The sequence below is a fragment of the Macaca nemestrina genome, chromosome 2 (genome assembly GCF_043159975.1).
Source record: "Macaca nemestrina isolate mMacNem1 chromosome 2, mMacNem.hap1, whole genome shotgun sequence".
Classification (NCBI taxonomy): Eukaryota; Metazoa; Chordata; class Mammalia; order Primates; family Cercopithecidae; genus Macaca; species Macaca nemestrina.
In genome coordinates, this window is record NC_092126.1 from 44,114,425 (window position 1) to 44,137,779 (window position 23,355).

Below are 23,355 nucleotides of genomic sequence, written 5' to 3' on the forward strand. Positions count from 1 at the left end.
TTTCATTTTGTCAGATTACTTAGAAAAAATCATTAACTGCAAAATTTATTTTTCAGATATGTGACTCCTCAAAATCCTGTGAAATCGATCCTATTAAATTGAAAGAGGGAGATAATGTAGAAAATAATAAGGTAAGTCCTTGTTATATTGTTTATAATTGTGTTAAAATTGGTCTTAATGGTGTAACCTTTCTCCCACTTACATTATAATAAAGCCAGATAGAGGGAAGCAATGCTGTGTATTCTTTACATAAGCCTTTACTATTAGCAGCATTTCCTAGGATTAGTTTTTAGAATGTTATTTCCTCAGTGGTTTCACTTTATTTTTGTTCTTGATTGTCTATTTTTGTCTCTAGGAACGATAGTGAACTTAAGCTATAGCTAGTTACAAGCCCTGTTCTAGCCATTCCTTTGGGCTCAAACTGATCAGGCTAAGTGACACAGTGACTTGATCAGTCATTACTTTCAGTGGCCTCTGAAAAAGCAATGATTGTGTTAGGGTCACACATTTTTATTGCAATGGATAATAGTGTCACAACGTCCTGTGCTTGTGTATCTGAGTTATTTTGTGATTTCCTTTTGGATCATTTTATTCCCTGTTGCTTCTTGTGAGGTTTATTCATAGATTCACCTCTTAACACCTAGCAAATCTAAATTTAACTTATTAAATTAAGTCAGTATATAAATTGTCCTTAAACCAAATGAGTTTGGAAAAGGGAAACAGTGCTTTAAAAAATGTTAGATAGTGACTGTCTAATAAACCTCATTTTCTTACATTTTTCTTTCATGAAGGCTATTGAAGATGTGTGAACGTCAAAATCTTGATGTTTCCCTTTTTAAATCCTGCAGGAGAATCTGCGCTACTACGTAGACAAGTTATTCAGTACAATTGTAAAATCAAGTATGAGCTGTCCCACTGTAATGTGTGATATCTTTTATTCTCTAAGGCAGATGGCTACTCAGAGATTTCCTAGTAAGTGCCTTGTTTTACTAAAACATGCCGTTTCTTTTTCTTTACTTTTTTGTAGATATTAATTACATGTTTGGTTTCTGCAAGATATTTAAGGTAGTTATTTATTTGTTTGTTTATTTTTGAGACAGAGTCTCGCTCTGTCACCCCAGCTGGAGTTCAGTGGTGCTATCTCGGCTCACTGCAACCTCCATCTCCCAGGTTCATGCCATTCTCCTGCCTCAGCCTCCCGAGTAGCTGGGACTACAGGCACCCACCACCACGCCCGGCTAATTTTTTGTATTTTTAGTAGAGACGGGGTTTCACCGTGTTAGCCAGGATGGTCTTGATCTCCTGACCTCGTGATCTGCCCGCCTCGGCCTCCCAAAGTTCTGGGATTACAGGCGTGAGCCACTGCTCCTGGCCTAAGGTTTTTAAGTACAACCTTCTTTAGTTTTTCAAAATGATTCTAGCTTTCTCATAAGAAATCTGATTTTTCTTGAAATCTCAAAATACATATATCATTTTATTTCAGTATAATGCAACTTTATACAAAGAGCAAATCAAAATCACCATTAAAGAAAGGCAAAAATTTAGAACTATAACATTGTATAAGTAAGCATTTATACCAGATGCTTATGAGAGTTAAAAATACCTTTGTTATTTATACCAACTATCTTTTCCAGCTGCATGCATTCAGATAGTGAGAATCTTTAGTTCCATAAAATTGACTAGATTTGACAGTATGAGAATGCTAATAAGGTTTTGGTGGTGAGAGGTTTTTATAGAAATGGCCTTAGACATTAGAAACCTTTCTGTTGCAACATACATAAGAGTTTTAAGGTACATGTATCAGTAACTGGCATATTTTAATTTTGAAAAAGTAGCTATGTCAAGGTTTTGCTTAGAAACTTTTCATTAAATTCAGAGTTACTGTTGCTGTTAATACTTAGAATTATTCACATTTTAATATATCTCTGATAAGTAAATAAACTAGCTATGGCTAGCTTTCCAGATCTGTCTATAATGGGGAGTGGTGGGTAGGAGGGTAGAATTAGGCAGGTACTTAAATTATCCGTCTTAACCAGCTGTGCAAAACTGTGAGTTTATTTCTGTAACCATCTGAAGAGATTTTGCAGTTTTATGTTCTTTTAAGTTTGTGCTCACCCTGTGCACACATGTATGCAGTTAACTGCCCTTCTGCTAAATTGACCCATTACTAAATTAGTGGGGCTGAGTTGTCTAACATGTAGATAAATTCATATCTAAATGTCTTTGCTAATTATAGTTGCAAATAAGTAAGTAAATCTAATCTTCATAACAAAAATAAGGGGAGCCAGAGGCACACGGAAAAGTGAAATGCTCATTGAAATTTTATTTTTAAATAGTTAGATCATGATAACCACATTGACTACTTAGTAACACACACAGTGTTAGTGTGTTAGCCTCCGTTATCTCCTGTTGTCATCTTCACAAAACCACATGAGGTAGGTACTACTCCCATTAGGTGAGAAACAAAGGTTTAGAGAAGCTGAGTAACTTTACCAACGTCTATGGATGGCCAACAGGCAAGCAGGGCCTCAAACCTGGGCCTGGTCTACTCCAAACCACTTGCTGCCATTCACTATACTCTATTTGGCCTTAAATCTGTTTTAGCTGTTTAATTCTTTTTTATATAAATGATCTTAAACACTTTTTGGATTTTTGTTTGTTTTTGTTTTGAGACCAAGTTTCACTCTTGTTGCCCATGCTGGAGTGCAATGGCACAATCTCGGCTCACTGCAGCTCTGCCTCCTGGGTTCCCAGCCTCCCCAGTAGGTAGGATTACAGACATAGGCCTCCCCGCCTGACTAATTTTGTATTTTTAGTAGAAATGGGCTTTCTCCATGTTGGTCAGACTGGTCTCGAACTCCTGACCTCAGGTGATCTACCCGCTTCAGCCTCCCAAAGTGCTGGAATTACAGGTGTTGGTCACCATGTCCAGCCAACACTTTATGTTTTTATATACATGCAGATGTATCTCCTTAGTTATGTTTTTGTTGACTTAACTATTAATATGGTCATCATATCCTCAGTAGACTATAGTAGTGACAGTTTTGTTGCCATAAGTGTTTCATATTCTGTCGTTTTTGTTGTTTTTACTACCCTAGAAGAATGGGGAAAGGAGAGGTAGGAGGGCAGGGCAGACAGCAGGTAAAAAGCAGATATTATTAAAGAATGACAAATTAAATGACTTGTTAATGGTTACCTACTGAATGACTTAGAAGAGTTAAAACTCGAACCAAACCTAAAGATTCTTTCCCTCGCCACCTGCTTCACCACCATCCGTCTGATTGTTGGGTAAAGTGTTGACTCCAGTCTGAAAGTTGTAGGTGAATGATCAAAGCCACCAGTAGTCTTCAGTTCATCTGCATTTTTATTTATGGACTATTGATAGCTTTTTTAAAGTAAATATTTCTGTCTAATTGTTTTTGTTGCATAACTTTTAATATTATCAAGATTCTGGGGAGGGAATTGAAACAAGAACCTAAAACTGAAAGTAGCCTTGTATCGTACTCTTAAGGGATTCAGTGTTACCACTAGGTAGTGCTAGATACTACTTTTATTTTTGTCGTAATTTTAGCAGTCTCTTCTTGCAGGTGAGGAAAGAGGTATTTTTCAAATTAAAATATTTCTATAAACCTAACAGCTTTGTCTTTTTTCATATTATTTCTTCTTTTGGATTTTTTAATCATAGGGTGTTTTAATTTAGTCATAAACATCACTATCATTTCATCAACTCGGCTCTTACTAGACAAATTATGTTGCTCTCCTAGTTTACATGTCTTTTCTATATTTTTTAATTTATCATCTTTGTTTTTTAATTGTGTTTTTGTGCATGACATTTCACCATTTTTTTCCTGCAGATGACCCTCATGTTCAGTATTCTGCAGTGAGCAGCTTTGTATTTCTTCGTTTCTTTGCTGTAGCCGTAGTATCACCTCATACTTTTCATTTGCGACCTCATCATCCAGTAAGTGTTTGTTCTTCTGAAAGCTTTATTCCATTTTTTTATTTTTATTAAAATGAAGAAAAGATAAAATAAGTCAATTTCACTGGGCTGTATTTTCTTATAACTGATACTTAAATTTACTCAGAATTTTTCTTGGCCATTTCAGTCTTTCAAGTGAGACTGATAATCCTATTTTTTGTTGTTGTTAAAAGATGTTCTACAAGAGTGATAAAATGCTAATTATTGAAGGTTGGTGATGAGTACAAAGGGGATTTATTATATTTTTTCATATGCTACTGTGTGTGTTTATAAATTTCCATAAGATTTTTTTTCATTAGTTACGGGTTTCATTTTGATAGGTATTTTATTTAAACAAAATCTGCCTTCCTGATTTATTAAAATAGTTTAATTTTGCAGATATTTTTAAATTTCACGGAAATTTGAAGAGGCTCTTTTCTCTAAGAAAGAAGGCTACAAGAGAAATTCCATTTAATTTAGAAACAGCATCTAAGATAGAAGATTTCAGTAGCAATGAAACTGACAGCATATAATTAGAAAATATTAAATGGCAGGTGAACTGGATAAGCATGAACAGTTAAAACAGAAAAAGAAACCAAGAATGCAGTATAGTGAAAGGTGTAGGAACTTTTATTGGAATATAACTTGTTAAATATATCAGTATTTTTACTTTTTATTTACCTGAGGTAATACTGTAAACATACGAGATTTAAAAATTTTTTAAGCATATAATCTTGTGTTCTGGAGTCCTATTTAATTACCAAAAATCTAAATCTCCACTGCATAGATTTACATGTTTATTTCTTAATTTTTAAAATTCTCTATTTTTGCTGTACTTCTGATTCCTTCTTATATGGTGTAATTTGGCTAATTCTTTAAGCTTTTATGTTCCAAATACTTTATAATCTTATCTAATTGCTCTTAGTTGCTGATTTGTATAACAAATAATAATAATAGCCCACATTTATTTAGTGCTTTGTACTAGGCCTTGTTCTAACTACTTTATGTTTTAACTTATTTGGTCCTCCTGGCAACCCTGTGAGGTAAATTCTGTTATCATCCACATGTGCAGATAAGGAAATCACAATAGAGTAACTTTTCCACGCTCACACAGCTGACAAATTATGATTTGATTTTACTCAGTTTGAACTGGATTTAACTGGTATTCAAATTCAGTCAGTCTTTATTGTCTGTAAGCTTAATCCTATCCCTTCCAACCTCTTAGACAGATGTTCAGGTACCTACAGTGTATCATTTCATGCTCAGTACTAGAGATGCAATGATGAATAAGATACTCTTTGCCCTTAGGAAACTCACAGCCAAGAGGAGTTGCTCAATAGTGTAGGGAAAACACATGAGTTTTAGAGTTAAACCAAGTTCTGAATACCCATTTCTCCTCTCAACAACTACATGACATTGACACTCACTTAAGTTTGTGAGTACTGAATAGAACCATGTTGCAGTGGCAGCACCACGCCCTTTCTTGCCAAAGGATAAATGGTCTGTGAGTAGCCCCAGCAGAGAGTGGGCCAGTGTCCTTTTGTTCACAGGGCTGTCCATTCTGTGGCTTTGTTACTAAAGCTGCACAAAACTCTGAGGCAATGAAAGCGTGGTAGCAACATTCTGGACATAAACAGAACACCTACTTCTGAACTTGTGAGTCTGCCTTGTATTCATACTTGAATTTGCGCATTCCTGTAACAGATGTTGGTGGATACTTAGGTTGGTTCCATGACTTTGCTATTGTAAATAGTGCTGCAAGAAACGTGAGTGCAGGTGCCAGGACATCTTTAAGAATATTATTTTCTTCAAAGGCAGAGAATTGTGGGGACCTTTTATAGATATAATGAAATCCCAAATGTTACAGCTAAAATGTTTTCTGAGTAGCCTTAATTTAGGTGTGTTTCTATTTTATAAGTATATTATAATGATCATATTTCAGATATTCCTTCTTTTCCAGATTGCCTTATATTCTGGTCATCTCTTCCCCTTCACATTCATTGCCTATTTTCAATGTGGGGGTGGGGGAGATACTAAAATATTAAGGAATGTGAGCCAAAAATTGAACTAAAGCCTTTCTGTATCTAAATTTTTCTTGGTATATCTTCAGATGCAAGATATTGTTTGCTTGAATCCTAAAACAAAAATGGTCTGTGTTTTGATAGAAACTTACACAAATGTATAGATTGGTGAAAATTCAGCAGGGTATACATTTAAGATCTATTCATTTTGTCATATGTAAATTATATCTCAATTTAAAAAAAAAATGAAGGAGCAAAGATTTCTGAGGGAGCACCGTTTAGTCAATTTTATATATTACTATATATTACTTCTTTCAGATAGACAGGCCTGAAAAACCTCTTGGATAATAGACCCAAATAATCACCCTCTGGTAAGATCAAAAAGAACTAGGTGACTTCACATTTCCTAAGCTGAATTTAGGTCTTTGCTTCCATGGTGAAAAGAGTTAATTGCAAAAGCCGTTTAAAGTATTGAATATGTTTAGAGGTGAGCTGAGCACAGAAAATTTGGAACACCTAAAACTGCCATTTTAAGTTATAAGGTAGTAAAGTAGATGCCTTTGACATTCCAGAAGTGAATATAATTTGTCAGGTAATCCAAGGTGCCATACTGTATGAAACAACTTACATATAACATTGATAAAATTATGGCTTTGGCCTGTAATCCCAGCACTTTGAGAAGCCAAGGCGGGCAGATCACCTGAGGTCAGGAGTTTGAGACCAGCCTGGCCAACAGGGCAAAATCCTGTCTCTACTAAAAATACAAAAATTATCCAAGCGTGGTGGCAGGCACCTGTAATCCCAGCTACTTAGGAGGCTGAGACAGGAGAATCGCTTGAACCCAGGAGGTGGAGGTTACAGTGAGCTGAGGTTACACCACTACACTCCAGCCTGGGCAACAGAGCGAGACTCCATCTCAGAAAAAAAAAAAAAAAAAAAAAAATATATATATATATATATATATATATATATATATATATATATGACTTTTAAAAGTACCACATCTTTAATAATTACTTTGGGAAGAATTGTTAATTATATATGGCTTCTTTAGTCTCTTAATTCCTTAGGCCGGTGAATTGTACCCAGCCTTAGCTAGATTTTAACTGTGTGTGGTTTGAACATTTTTGAGTCATTGTTTTACAGCAATGTAGTCCATTTACTCTATTCTGCTTTTTTATACAAATTATTTTCTTGAAAACTTAATGGTAGTTTTGGTCTTTTTTACATTCTTTAGGATGCACAGACAATTAGAACATTAACTCTCATCTCAAAAACTATACAAACTTTGGGAAGCTGGGGGAGTCTGTCCAAAAGCAAGGTAAGTCCTTACATCTTTTATTTTGTTTTTACACTTCTAAATGTTGTTATATCCTATGATCCTTTCTCCTTGACTTACCTTCTTCCAAATTAAAAACTATACACACACACACACACACACACACACAGACACACACAGACACAGTAGCTGTCTTTTAAGTAGATACTCTCTTAGTCACCTGTTAAAGAGGACAGTTTCAGAAGCTGGGCATGGTGACTTGTGTCTTTAATTCCAGGAAGCTGAAGCAGGAAACTCACTTGAGGCCAGGAGTTCAAGGCTGCAGTGCACAATGATGGCACCTGTGAATAGCCATTGCACTCCAGTCCCAGCAACTTAGCAAGACCCTGTCTCTAGAAAATAAAAAAAAAAGTTTTTTTAAATAGTTTAATGAGAACATTTAAAAAAAATGCAGTTTCATGAAAACTGCTAAATAAGGCAAAGAGAGCCTAGTAAGGAAGTGCAGGACAGTCTGTCTATCTGCCTGCTTGTGCCATAATCGCATGACACCTTTGAAAGAAGTCTTCCACTCCAAGCCCTGAATTCTGAAAATATATAATTGAGTCCTTTTAGGCCTTAATCCTCAGCTTAAAAATATAGTCTGTTCTATTCTTAATTCTCTAACACATATAAACCCTGTGTTTGTTTTTTCTTAGTCAAGTTTCAAAGAGACATTCATGTGTGAATTTTTCAAAATGTTTCAAGAAGAAGGATATATTATGGCAGTTAAAAAGGTATGATTATTTTATTCTGGAATTAATATTTATTTCATATAGCATAGGGGAAATAACATTTTATATATATTATATCAATCCCCAGTTTAAATAATGTTTAAACTGTTCATCAAAAAGGCTTCCTTTTTCTTTTTTCTTCTTATACAGGGCTGTGCTTTTCAGCTTTGAAAATACCTAAATAAGTTTAACAACTACTACTATTACCAGTGCCTTAGAAACACAAATTACAGATGTCTAGGGTTAGAATTTCTCAAAGTGACACTATTGGCATTTGGGGCCAGATAATTCTTGATTCTGAGGAGCTGGCTTGTGCGTTTCAGGATATTTAGCAGCATCCCTGGCCTCTACCCCTTACATGCAATAAGTATGCCTCCTGTTTTGACAGCCAAACATGCCTCCAGGTATTGCCAAATGTTCCTTGAGGGACAGAATTGCCTCTGGTTGAGAACCTCTGGTCTCTGGGGGTAACGGCTTTGTATGGTGCCTGATGTAGAGTGGGCACTTAATTGCCCTAGTAAAAAATATATACATTATTGAACATTTAATGAACAATATAAATTCATGGTAGTAACCTGAGGAAAGTTACTATAAATGTACAAAAGCCTATAGTATATAATATCCAAACACAAGTCCTGCAGCATACAAAAATCACCTCACTTAAAAGTTGAGAACGTTTTGAAAGGATCTTTATTTTTTATTTATTTATTTATTTTTTGTTGTTGTTGTTGAGACGGAGTCTCACTCTGTCGCCCGGGCTGGAGTGCAGTGGCGCGATCAGCTCGCTGCAAGCTCCGCCTCCCAGGTTCACGCCATTCTCCTGCCTCAGCCTCCCGAGTAGCTGGGACTACAGGCGCCGCCACCTCGCCCGGCTAATGATTTTTGTATTTTTAGTAGAGACGAGGTTTCACTGTGTTAGCCAGGATTGTCTCGATCTCCTGACCTCGTGATCCGCCCGTCTCGGCCTCCCAAAGTGCTGGGATTACAGGCTTGAGCCACCGTGCCCGGCCTGAAAGGATCTTTAATTTCTTGAGTCTTGAGTCCTGAATCATCTAAACAAAATATAGCATTATTGTAAAATGCTGAAAATTTATAAAGAAAAGTTAACCTTTGAAGTACTCTATCCCATATAGTCTAGAAGTTAAGAATTAAAAAATAAGGAGAGAAATGAATTATATCTAAACTGGGCCTGAAGAAAGTACTGTATTTTATGTATCACACTCTTAACTTAATGAATCCAAATTAACAAAGCCAAATGTTAAAGACTTCATTCAGTTTCTGTAGCATAACTAGCAGTTGGTTGCCAGAGTATTTATTTTGTTGAGGTATACATTTGGGCCTTTTTTTATACTTAGGATTCTTACAGAGACTTAGTAAGTAAAAAATGATGATTTAAAAAATTAAAGTCCATTGCAATATTTTTCATCTAGAATAGTGCCTGTTTAACCAAAAATTTTTTAGACAAACCATTGAAGGCTTTTGAGGAGAAAGTCTTTCAAAAGAATAGGCAAAGAAAAAGGGGCTCTTTTATTTTTAGGACATTGTTGAAACATTTGTGACACTGTAGGCAGACTTTTATTGGCAAGATTATGATGTACTGTCTTTTGTTTGAGGGTTGTTTTTCCATGTTTTGTGACCAAGGCTATGGTAGTATCTGATTTTTTTTCCCCTGATATAATCAGAATGTGTAGAGTTGATAATGTCAGTGGAGAAAGGATTTAAGGGTACCAGGAGTTTAGTCTGTTCCTGATCTGCCCTGAGTCACCCACTCACATTCTAATGGACTATCGCCATAGTATGCCTCTGTCTCAGATTTGGTTCTAAATCCCTAAGCTGACATAGGGTACTTTGCCCTAATATCCTAGTTTCCTTTATTATTTAGTAGTTACAACAAGATATGTGCAGTGCTATAAATTGTAAAAGCTTGTGAAGCTCAATTTCTCATTTTATATTGGCACTCTGACTAGTGACATTTACTATTGATGCAGAAGAAAATAAGAGTATAACTCTGAATCATATGCTATTCCCTGCAGAGTTTAGAAAGGATAACCTGGATAGTTCTATAGACAAGGTGACCATATAATTTGATGTCTAAACCAGAACACTTTTAAGAGTGAAAAATACTGTTAGTGATTATTCTGGAATGATAGGAATGGCCCTGATGGGGATGGTCCTGAGCAAACTGGGACCTATAGTCACCCTGCCTATAGTCCATCTTAATTACTGGGTTTTCTTTCACTTTATATCTCTGTATTTACCCCATAGTTCCTAAATAAAGTATTGGCTGGGCACAGTGGCTCACACCTGTAATCCTAGCACTTTGGGAGGCCGAAGTGGGCGGATCACCTGAGGTTGGGAGTTGGAGACCAGCCTGGCTAACGTGGTGAAACCCCGTTTCTACTAAAAATACAAAAAATTAGCCAGGCCTGGTGGCACATGCCTGTAATCCCAGCTACTGGGGAGGCTGAGGCAGGAGAATTGCTTGAATCTGGGAGGTAGAGGTTGCAGTAAGCCGAGATCATGCCATTGCACTCCAGCTTGGGCAACAAGAGCGAAACGCTATCTCAAAAAAATAAAATAAACTATTATAAATAATATTTGCTAACAAATCAGTGACTTCAGGTATATATTAAGAAATAAAACATTCACATAACTCAAACTCCATTAGTGGATGGTCCATCTGGGAGAACTGATGCTATGGTAGGGTGCTTCTTCAGTTCCCTTGGATACTTGTACCCACATTACCCATATATAATGCAAAAAGAACTCTGTTCTTGTTCTTTCACTTACCAGTATTTTCTCCCAGCAAGCAGAAGTAAACATTCCATTTGAAAACTCCTTAAGTCTGAGCTCTGCCGGGCAATCATCAGCCAGTCTTAGGAGAAAATGACTGTGTCTACAAATTCTACTTTAGAATAGGCACTGGAGCCTCAATATTATCCTTATTGGAATGTGGTTTGTTTTTGTTTAAGTCCTAAGCAGAACAACGTAGAAAAGTATAAAGGAAAAAGCAAAGAAATGCAAACCCTCTCTGAGTTTCTGAGTTTGTAATACCCACCTAATGAACTAAACAAATTGATAGCTCATTTAGGAGGCAAAATAGGATTCTTTAAGAACAAGAATTGTTCCTCAAAATCAAGGTAATGGTAGATTAAAAAAAAAAAAAGAAAGAAAAAGAAAAGAATTGTTCCATCCAGGCGTGCATGGTGGTTCACGCCTGTAATCCCAGCACTTTGAGAGGTGGAGGCAGGCAGATCACAAGGTCAGGAGTTCGAGACCAGCCTGGCCAATATGGTAAAACCCTGTCTCTACTAAAAATACAAAAATTAGCCAGGCATGGTGGTGGGCGCCTGTAGTCCCAGTTACCTGGGAGGCTGAGGCAGGAGAATCGCTTGAACCTGAGAGGTGGAGGTTGCAGTGAGCCAAGATCACACCATTGCATTCCTGCCTGCGTGACGGAATAAGACTCCATCTCAAAAGAAAGAAAAGAAAAAGGAATTGTTCCTTGAAGTGCTAATTTCCCTTTCCCATGAAGAGACAACCAAATACTAAAAAGCCTTTAACCAGTCAAGGTAGCATATTTGTGAAGTTAAATGTTCTTCACTGGCTGACCTGGTAAAGATGGATACTATAAATTTTCTTGAGTCACCACATTCCCACATTCTCCATGGAAAGTTTATAAATGGTGATTAGATTTCCAGATTATCCCAGATAACCTGTTTACACTTCAGTCATGACTGTGAAATACCATCTTTCAGAGTTAAAATCAGTTATGTATAGTAGAAGTTGGCAAACTTTTCTGTAAAGGGACAGTGAGAAAATATTTTAGGCTTTGCTGATCACATAAGGTCTCTGCCACTTAGTCTTTGTTTTCACAACGCTTTCACAATCCTAAATGTAACCCTGATTGTTACATTTAGAAATGTAATAGTTACAGGTTGAGTATCCTCTATCAAAAATGCTTGATAAAGTGTTTTGGATTTTGGATTTTTTCAAATTTTGAAATACTTTTATTCATTCTGCCTCTCTCCATGTATATTTTTTTAACTGGTTGAGCATCCCTAATCTGAAAATCCAAAATTCAAAATCCAGAATGCACCAGCAAGCATTTCCTTTGAATATCCTGTTGGCACTCAAAAAGTTTTGGGTGTTTGGAACATTTGGGATTTTCAGATTAGGAGTGTTCAACCTGTATTCTTATGGGCCTTACAAAAACAGGCTACAGGTCAGACGTGGCCCTCTGACCCAGACTTTGGTGATCCTTAACCTATAATAAAGGTTCACAATCTTATATGTAAAATCATTGGGACCGAAAGTATTTCAGAATTCAGTTTTTCAGAGTTTCAAAAGGTAATCAGTATATACTATATGTAACATCCCCCAGTGGAGCCTAGGGTAGCACCCCACAATCAAATACATTAATTCTTATAGCACAGTGTATGAATACTTACAGTAAGTAATATAAGTACGGAGTGTAAATAGCCTCACACCAGTTCAGGTTAAGTTATACCCCTAAATGAGTAATTCGAATCAAAGACAAGATTTTAAAACTTTGTATTCAGAACTTTATGTATTTCAGAATTGCAGTTAAGGAATTATGGATTGAATTATTTCTACGTGGAAATATGTTCTGGGTTTTAAGTAACTTAAGAATGAAGTTTTAGGCTGGGCACGGTGGCTCACACCTGTAATCCCAGCACTTTGGTAGGCTGAGGCAGACAGATCACTTGAGGCCAGGAGCTCAAGACCAGCCTGGCCAACATACTGTAACCCTGTCTCTACTAAAAATACAAAAAAATTAGCTAGGTGTGGTGGCACATGCCTGTAATCCCAGCTACTTGGGAAGCTGAGGCATGAGAATCACTTGAACGCAGGAGGGAGAGGTTGCAGTGAGCCCAGACTGCACCACTGCGTTCCAGTCTGGGCAACAGACTCTGTCTCCAAATAAATAAATAAGACTTTTATAATACTTGTCATTTGTAAATTAGGGATTTCCTTTATAATATGTGTTTTGTTTTATAAATTACTATCATGTGTATTCATTAGTAATGAAGAACTTCCCATTATAATCAATGACATGTAAGATAAACTGAATTTTTTATAATGTTCCTTATCACACAGTGTAATATTTACCCATTTCCCCATTTAGTTCTTGGATGAAATTTCATCTACTGAAACTAAAGAGTCCAGTGGTACGAGTGAGCCTGTGCACCTGAAAGAAGGGTAATTTAATCAAATTAGACGTGAAAGTCATGTATCAGTATAGATATTAAGTAAGTACAAAGAGCGTGGGTCTAAGAGTGAGGAGATCTGGCATTATGTTCTGTGTTAGAACTGCCAAAATTAGCAGTCAGGTAAGTCACCTTTACTGTCCTACAAACTTTATGGCAGAAAAGCATGATTTCCTGTGCATACAGTCCTAGAGTTGTTTTGCAATTATAGTGAGATGATGGGTATTTAGAGTACTTTAAAAAAGTAACAGCACTATTAGTCTTAATGTACAGTGTTCATTATAAGTTAAGGGGGGGAATCACTCATTTGGTCCTTTTTTGTTCTGCATAGTACAATTAAAAATATTAAATTAATTAAAGACCTTAATCCTTTAGTATGGCCAAAATAAATGCAACAGTCATGGATGGCAAAAACATTTCTATATATTTAATATAATCTTACACAACTATTCATGTCATTTAAAATTAAAGGATACTTCTTTGTTTTGGATTAACTTTTGATTTTTGTAGCTAAATGTTTACATCTGTTATGTTGGCAGTGAGATGTATAAAAGAGCTCAGGGAAGAACTCGGATTGGAAAAAAGAATTTTAAGAAGCGATGGTTCTGCTTAACAAGCAGAGAGCTCACCTACCACAAACAGCCAGGTAGTTGTGTTTATGCTTTATTATGGGGTTTTTCCTGGTTCTCGGTGTAGGTTTCTTTGCCGCTTATTGTGACTCTAGTGAATCCTTTCAGTAATATTACTATAGTTTGTGGTTTCTCCATACGTACTAAGAATGAAAAAATATTTGACAGTAACCCTATGTATATTATGCTTTTCTCACATTAAATTTCTTGAGTTTCTGAAAATGGTATTCCTTTAGTGTGCTCTGTTTTCTAAAAATCCGTAGTATTCCATACTGTTATTTATCAAAGAGCAACAGCTAAACCTCTTAGAACATGGGAGTTTCTTTAACTCTCAGAGGCAAAATTAGCAATATTCAATATCTAATAAATGAGAATATTTCTGTGCTTTGCTGGAAAATATCAGCTAGACATTCCCACAGTTACACCATAGATTGTGATACCTATTCTGTTGTCAAATTCATCCTAAGTTCTTAGCCAAGCTAACCCCAAGGTAGATGATTTAATAATTTGCCTTCTGAGAAGACTCTGTTGCTTGTACAAGTGGGCTATTTGTGTAAACGAAGCCATCTTCCTACAGTGTGATTTGAGAGCTGCAGAGAGGCAAAGCTTATCCCTCAGTAGACTGACAGAGTCCTTTAAATAAACTGCTTTTGAGTTTATTCCATTGGGGTGATTTTCCACAGAAGGCCAGGTGTGGTGGTTCATGCCTGTAATCCTAGCACTTTGGGAGGCAAAGGCGGGCGGATCACTTGAGGTCAGGAGTTTGAGACCAGCCTGACCAACATGGCGAAATCCCATCTCTACTAAAAATACAAAAAAATTAGCCGGGCATGGTGTCACATGCCTGTAGTCCCAGCTACTCTGGAGGCTGAAGCAGGAGAATCGCTTGAACCCGGGAGGCAGAGGCTGCAGTAAGCCGAGATCGTGCCATTGCACTCTAGCCTGGGTGACAGAGCAAGACTCCATCTCAAAAAAAAAAAAAAAAAGGAATTATCCACAGAAGACCATTAGCTTCTGATATTTTAGCAAGAAGAATTTAGTATCTAGATCTCAGATTCTCAGATCACATCTATATAGTAGAATCCCTTCTGTCCAAAATAATCAGGATCCAGAGATGTTCATTTAACCAAACCAAAAGGTTGGTTAAAGCGAGAATCATTTAAAAGTAAACAAAAAGATGCATACAGATCTTAAATATTTATGTATTTGTTTACCAGCATTTTGGTAGAGAACCATGATTATTTCTTTGACTATTGACCTATAGATCAGATTTCCTGTCTTTCTTGTGTAAATATACCCATAATGCATCAGTTTTCAGGTTGATTTCTCCAAGGTAAATCTAGAACTTAGATACTTGAAAAGTAATCCAAGCACAAAATCCTCTTAGATTTTCAGGATAGTTACACTAGTCTTTTACAGCTGTCTTACCCCCACATAAATCAGCCTTATTTGTGGAGGTATGCATCTTCTTTTTAGAGGGTTTTCAAAGCATTTACCTGATTTTCAAATAAGTAATAAACCTCTTGGTAGTGGCCACTTACTTTGTCTCTTTATGTGAAGTAAATCATAATTACAACATAGAAAACTAGCATAAATAAGTTTAGCAACAAACCCAACGGACTTGGTAAGCAAAACAGCCTAACCGATGGAAGTAGAAGGGCGCAGGCTTAACAGAGTACCCAAGCAACCACAAGCGTTTAGCATCCCGTGAGCAGCATTCAGTATGTTTTACAGAGGAAATGGAGAGTCTGTTAATCCGTCAAATCTGTTAGGTAAAGATCTGTTAAGAGAGCTTCTGCTGTAAATTCTGGAGTAATACATCAGATATAGGGTGCTTTAAAGAGGATATAATACAGTTAAGTAGAGTGCTTCAGTGGAGACTCTTGAATAGTAGAGTGATAAGGAAAATTTTTTATTTCATAATTCTTCGTTAGGAATGGCTTAGCCAGAATGACTACATGTGTCCCAATATATTAGAAAGATATAAGAAACCAAATGCATTATGCTTTTGGGTATATTACCCAGATAATTTGTTATAACATTTACATATTCAAATAACTAAAATTCAGTAGGCTACATATATGCCCTTTCAGATAGCTGCTTTTTTTTTTTGGAGACAGAGTCTCACTCTTGTCACCCAGGCTGGAGGGCAGTGGCATGATCTTGGCTCACTGCAACCTCTGCCTCTCAGATTCAAGTGATTCTCCTGCCTCAGCCTCCTGAGTAGCTGGGATTACAGGTGCCCGCCACCACACCCAGCGAATTTTTGTATTTTTAGTAGAGACAGGGTTTCACCATTTTGGCCAGGCTGGTCTTGGACTCCTGACCTCGTGACCTGCCTGCCTCGGCCTCCTAAAGTGCTGAGATTACAGGTGTGAGCCAGCGTGCCCAGCCCAGATAGCATTTTTTAAGCTAAGCATATTCTGAATGTTTTAGAAATTATAACTTATTGAATACTATATAAATGTTCTCACCTATGCATAGCAGTGGGTGCTAATTATGTTTACATTAATGGTACATTTAAATAAAAGTTAAGGTAAATTAGTCATTCTCTATGAATAAATGAGTTCTTTTTTCCTCATTTAAAGCATTTTCTAATCTAAACCAATATTCTGAAGTATTTTTTGGTTTATAATCTTCTTTAAGAATTAGATAGCTATGGACCCCTTTGTCTAGAAAACTGTACCTACAAACAGACAAAAAATTGTGCATGTAACTTCAGGGAGTTCATAGACACAAAATTTTGCATAATAATTTCAGGGAGTTCATAGACCTAAAGTTCGTCTATGATTCTCAAGTTAAGAACCTCTGTTCTTGCCGGGTGCAGTGGCTCACGCCTGTGATCCCAACACTTTGGGAAGCTGAAGCAGGTGGATCATGAGGTCCGGAGATCAAGACCATCCTGGCCAATGTGGTGAAACCCCATCTCTACTAAAAAAACAAAAATTAGCCAGATGTGGTGGCGTGCATCTGTAGTCCCAGCTACTTGGGAGGCTGAGGCAGGAGAATTGCTTGAACCTGAGAGGTGGTGGCTGCAGTGAGCCAAGATCATGCCATTGCACTCCAGCCTGGGTGACAGAGGGAGACTCTGTCTCCAAAAACAAAAAAGAATCTCTGTTCTGTCCACTGATTTTAAGAGAACAAAATTCTCTAGAATGATGAGGCTACTAGAGGTATAAAATAGACACATTAGAAGCTACATTGTTTTTAAGCCTTAAGAAATTTAAAATTTTGGAATGACATTGGAGGAATGAGATATGAAATTTCAAGCTTATTTACCAAAGCCTGTGGTTTTAAGCTTCCATGCTTTTTGTTTTAACTATTTTGATGGATCTTTCCAAAATATATTACATGCTTCCCTGCCTTCTAAAAAAGAGTTCATTGAACGTAAGTTAACATCTTCTAGATGACTTGGGGCTACCGTTGATAATATTAATTGTTATATGGATTCTGATTTAGTGATATTTTCAGGGCTGCTTAAGGGTGTGTGCAGCTGTTTACTCCAGCTAAATGCATTTACTCCGCAGCTAAATGCCTTGGACTGCTGTGCTTTTTGTGTTCCTGTGTTCGCTTTATACAGTTTTTCTCTATCCTTTGTGGTAAGGCTGCGATCTTACATTTCTTGTGATGTCTGTGAACCATAATATAACACCTTACTCCCATCCCATCACCCACCTCTGTTTTTTACAGCAATGTACTATGAGTGAGGATGCAAGTGCTATGTTTGTTTAAATTATACCTAAGATTAAAAGGCTTTGAATGAAAACATCAGGACTTTCTCCTATAAATAAAATACCTGGGCTTTGTATTCTCTGTTTGGTTGTTGAGCAAATGTTTTGCTTACTTCCAGTTTCCCTGCTGTTTTCTAGATAGCCAAGACTGCTAGTTAAGTAGTCTTTTGCTACACTTACTATGTGACTTTGGTGTCTGAAAGAATACCTCCCAAATTTCCTGTAACATAGACTTAAATCATTGAGTCTTTCACTCTATCTTCCTATTATACAGTAGTAGTGTGAATTAAGTATTTCTGTCCATTAGTGTCAAATAATATGGTCCTTTCACACTTTACTGGAAAATGAATTAGTAGAATTTTTTCTGTTTTAAGGATTTTTCTTCAATAAGTTGTTAAATTTTTGAGGCCCCTTTAGGCAAGTGCTAACAGGCAATAGTAAGCAACTAATCAGTAGAGTTAAACTAACATGTAGCAAATGAATATTATCAGACACTCAGCCATCAGTCGTGATTACCTTGAGAGATTTTTATGGCCTTGTGTACTTATGATTATGATTTTATACTCCTTTACTATAATTTAGTCATCTTCTACAAGTAAAAGTTCTCTTAGTTATATGTGGAGATCAAACTAGTTATTGATGTTCCAACCTCTTTATGTCTCATTCAGCCTCATCTTTTGCAGTATCCATATGTAGTTTCACCAGACTACTTTTTGCAGTTCCTTCTTTACATCTTTTACATGTTCTTTTGCATTCATGCTTTTGCATATGTACCTAAAAATATCTACCTAAAAATTCCTTTATTTTCTTCTTTACCTGTGTAATCTGTTGTCCTTTAAGTCTTAGATCAAGTGTCAGCTCTTTATGGAAGCCATTGTAAGCCTCATCTACCTCAGTGTTGCTATTCCCTTACTGTCTATCTTTAGCCACATGGCATACTGTGTATGTAAAAAGTAATGACTTTTTTCCATCTCTTAAGATCCTCAGTGGTAAGGACCCATATTATTACTAGTGGCATAAAGGTATATAGTAAGTATTCTTCAAAGGACACCATGTCTTCCATATATGCTGTCATCTGAATTACATTAAGAACCACTTGTCAGCCGGGCACGGTGGCTCAAGCCTGTAATCCCAGCACTTTGGGAGGCTGAGACGGGCGGATCACAAGGTCAGGAGATCGAGACCATCCTGGCTAACACGGTGAAACCCCGTCTCTACTAAAAAATACAAAAAACTAGCCGGGCGAGGTGGCGGGCGCCTGTGGTCCCAGCTACTCCGGAGGCTGAGGCAGGAGAATGGCGTAAACCCGGGAGGCGGAGCTTGCAGTGAGCTGAGATCCGGCCACTGCACTCCAGCGTGGGCGACAGAGCCAGACTCAGTCTCAAAAAAAAAAAAAAAAAAAAGAACCACTTGTCTTTCTAAAATTTCTGCCAGGCGTACTAATTCATCTTTGAAATTCTGTTCTGTAAAATTTAATTAGATACTGTCTTCTTTGGGGAGACCTGTTATACACATATACATACACACAACTTTCATGTGACATTAAATGCCCTAGCTTATATAGCCAGCCCTACCCTAGCTTATATAACCAATGGACATTGTAAAAGAAATGTCCATGATATTTTAAACATAAATGCTTAAAACACTGAGGTTAACATGGTTTTCATCTGCCTGTATTTTCACATACAGGGCTCTGCAGCTTTTTTTTTCTCTGATAGCTAAAGAACAAAATACATAATTGATTCAATCATGCATTTATTCAACAGGTGTTTTATTGAGTGCCTACTATGTACCAGACACTGTTCTAGGCTCTGGAGAGAAAAGTAGTAAACAAAACATATCAAAATCCCTGCCCTTATAGATCTTTACTAAGAGACAATAAACAGTAAAAAGAGAAAATTATATTTATGTTGGATTATTATAAATGAGATGAACAAAAAAGAAGCAAGGACAAGGAACAGAAAATGATGGGTTCAGTGAGGTGAGTTAAAATATTAAAAGGTCTAACCAGGGAAGGCTTCACTGAGAAAGTGACATTTGAGCAAAGACCTAAACCTAAAGATGGTCAGCGAGTGAACCATGTGGATATTTGCACTAAAAGTGTCACAGAAATAGCTAACAGCACCCAGAACAAATGCCTAGAAATAGAATCATGCCTGGAGTGTTGAAGAGATAAGAGAAAGCTCTTGTGGCTGGAAAAAAATGAAGAAGAGGGTAGGTCATAGGAATTAAGATCAAAAAGGTCATAGAAGTGCTAGATTTTATAGGACCTTGTGGGCTTTTACTTTGAGTAAAATGGAAAGACATTGGAGAGGTTTAAGCAGAAGAATGACATTGTTTAACTTATGTCTTAATAGGATAACTTATGTCTGTGGAGTGTTACATGGAGAATGAATGAAGGGTACAGGGAAACCAATTAAGAGACTATTAAAATATTCTAGAGGAGAGAAGAGAATGGCTTGGATCTGTTGGTAGCAGTAGAAATGATAAAAATGGATCACATTCTGGATCTATTTTAAAGATGGTACCCAGAGGATTAGATACTGGGAGTGAGAGAAAAAGGCACGTTAAGGATAATTCCAAGGATTTGGGCATGAAGTTGACTTTTAAAAATAGATACAGAACTCTTTTTGAGGAAAAAGAAAAAGAAGAAGCAAAGAAGGGGAACAGAAAATGATGGAGTCAGTGTAAAACTGAACTTAAAAAAAAAAAAAAAAGAGTCCTGGTAATGGTAGAAAAAAACCCAAGAGTCCTGGTAATGGTAGAGAATGGTAGAGAAGCTTGTATTAAACTAAGTCTCATAGATAACAATTATAAACCTTGAGCAGAATATATATAACAATTCTTTGAAGAATTTGATCCTTGAAAGAAAGGAACAGTGCTGGCTAAGATTTATTGATTGATTGAGATGGAGTTTCATTCTTGTTGCCCAGGCTGGAGTGCAGTGGCGCAATCTCAGCTCACTGCAACCTCTGCCTCCCGGGTTTAAGCGATTCTCCTGTCTCAGCCTCCCCAGTAGCTGAGATTACAGGCATGTGCCACCATGCCCGGCTAATTTTGTATTTTTAGTAGAGACGGGGTTTCTCCATGTGGGTCAGGCTGGTCTCGAACTCCCAACCTCAGGGGATTAACCCACCTTGGCCTCCCAAAGTGCTGGGATTACAGGCATGAGCCACTGCGCCTGGCCTAAGATTTATTTTTATACAGCTTGGGAATAAAGCACTCCCAGTCTAGTCAGTATGAGGTAGTGCTAAAATGCAAGCAGAAAACTAAGCTTTATTGGCTTGAGATACCAAAGGATAGAGTTTAGGGCTATCAGAGAGGCTGGAAATTGAGGCATAAAGAGGAGTTCTTCAGTCTGCTTGTTAACTCCTCTGAAATCTTTAGTTGACTCTTAAACTGCTCATGCAAGAGGGACCTGTCCCCATAGGGGCTAGTGAAAAACAATAACTGAAAACTAAAAAGATGAGCAGAGACTTCAGTTTCTGTCCCCCTCAAAGGAGACAGAATTTGGAATTTTACTTAGAGAGCTTAGCAAACGCTTCAGTATTTTCATCAAAATCTCAAGAGTGGTGGCTCAGTTGTAAAGACTATGTTCTAGGATTAAGAATAAACAAAGTATAGTATAAACAAAGTATAAAACCAACCCTCACAATAACCACCAATGATGTAACTTCAAGGGAAGGTAACTGAATCCATAGTTTCTACAGTGTTTTATTCATGATGGCCAGTATGTAATGGAACATTAACAACTCAAGAAGAAACACAGAACTATAATGCATAATCTGGAGAAAAGGTGATCAGTAGAAGTAGACCCCTAGATGATTTACATGTTGGAATTAGCAGATGTGAACTTTAAAGCCTCTGTTACAAATATTTCAAGGACTTGGTGGAAAAGTAGTCATCGTGAGTAAAGAAATGGGGAATCTCAGCCAAAAAAGAAAAAAAAAAAAAAGGAATCAAATGAAAATCCTAGAATTGAAAAGCATAATACCTGACATGAAAAATCTGATGGGCTTAACAGCAGATTGGTTCACTGAACTTGAAGATAGATCAGTGGAAATGAAAGAAATGAACCAATCTAGAACACAGAAAAGACTGGGGGAAAATGAACAAAACCTCAGTGACCCTTTACTACAATATCAGGTAGTCTAACATATGCATGGTTGGTGTCCCAGAAGGAGAGTAGAGAAAGAATTGGACCAAAAAAAAAAAAAATTGTTTTTGAAGAAATAATGGCCTAAAATTTCCCATATTTGATGAAACAGTATCTTATAGATCTGAGATGCTCAGTGAACTGAAAGCATGATAAACACAAAGGAAACTGCACTTAGACATACAATAGTCAAACCAGAGATAAAGAGAAAATCTCACAAGCAGAGAAACAAAAAACAAGATACATACGGGGGAACAACAGTACAGTTGACAGCCAACTAACTCCTCATAAAAAGCAACTAAAACCGGAGGACAGTGGAATAATCTCTTTAAAATGCTGAAGAACAAAAGTGTCAACCTAACATTCTACAGAAAATTTTCTTCAAAAATGAAAATATATTTTAAATAAATGAAAGCTGAGAGAGACTCTTATCGTGAGCAAGCCTGCACTATAGGAAATGCTAAAGGAAATTCTTCAGGCTGAAAGGAAATAATACCAGATGGAAACTTAGATCTACAAGAAGGAATAAAGAGCACTGGAAATGGTAAATATGTGGGTAAATGTAGGAATGCCTGTTTTGTTGTTTTTTTTTTCCTCCATTTCTTTAAAAAGCTGTTTGATGCAAAATGTGTAACATTTAATTATAGGGTTTATAACATATCTGGATATGAAATATATGACAGTTACAGCACAAAGGAAGGGAGTGGAGTAAATTATTCCAAGTAAGTGATGCAAGAATAATTTTAAGTAGATTGTGATGAGTTAAGGCTGTATATTATAATATCTAGAACAAAAATTTAGGAAAAAACTTGATATAACTAATCCATCCCCTCTCCTCCTCCCAAACAATAAATAAATTAAAATGTGAGGAAAGGAAGAACAGAGGAGCAATCAAATGAGGTGAGACAGAAAACGAATAGCAAAGTGATAGCTTAAACCCAGCCATATCAATAATTACAGTAAAAGTAAATGAACTGCATTACATTGAAAATCACAGACTGTCAGACTATATATTTTAAAAAGCAAGATCCAATAATATACTCCTACAACATATCCACATTAAATATATTATAAAGGCACAGATAGGTTGAAAGTAATTCGGTGGAGAAAGACGAGTAAACAGGAAGCAGTAATCCCAGACCAAGTAGATGTCAAAATGACTTTTACCAAATACGTTTGGGCACATTTTATAATGACAGAAGGAGCACATAATCCTAAACGTGTACATACCTAATTACAACTTCATTGTAGTTGGAGAAAAAAACAGAATTGAAATAGGACATCTACAATTCTAGTTGAATTTTTTTTTCTTTTCTTTTGTTTTTTTTTTGAGACAGGGTCTTGCTGTGTCTCCCAAGCTGGAGTGCACAGACATAACTCACTGCAGCCTCGACCTCCTGAGCTCAAGAGATCCTCCTGCCTCTGCCTCCTGTGTACCTGGGACCACAGGTGGACGCCACCACATCTGGCTAATTTTCTTGATTTTTCGTAGCTGCAAGGTCTCACTTTGTTGCCCAGGCTGGTCTCAAACTCCTGGACCCAAGTGATCCTCCTGCCTTGGCCTAGAATTACAGGTATGA

The 23,355-nt window shown here is 36.9% G+C and overlaps 1 protein-coding gene across 3 annotated transcripts in view; it reads left to right on the forward strand.

Moving 5' to 3' along the window:
• LOC105469985 (RAS p21 protein activator 2) overlaps window positions 1-23,355 on the forward strand; it is a 121,841-nt gene that overhangs the window by 78,266 nt on the left and 20,220 nt on the right. For 2 of the 3 annotated variants that reach the window (XM_011721645.3, XM_071091032.1), the window contains 7 exons: window positions 57-131; window positions 849-972; window positions 3,855-3,961; window positions 7,217-7,300; window positions 7,954-8,031; window positions 13,178-13,251; window positions 13,799-13,908. In XM_011721645.3, the coding sequence (XP_011719947.1) occupies window positions 57-131; window positions 849-972; window positions 3,855-3,961; window positions 7,217-7,300; window positions 7,954-8,031; window positions 13,178-13,251; window positions 13,799-13,908 (652 nt within the window). The remainder of the gene's footprint in view (window positions 1-56; window positions 132-848; window positions 973-3,854; window positions 3,962-7,216; window positions 7,301-7,953; window positions 8,032-13,177; window positions 13,252-13,798; window positions 13,909-23,355) is intronic. The other variant, XM_011721646.2, reaches the window with a different exon arrangement.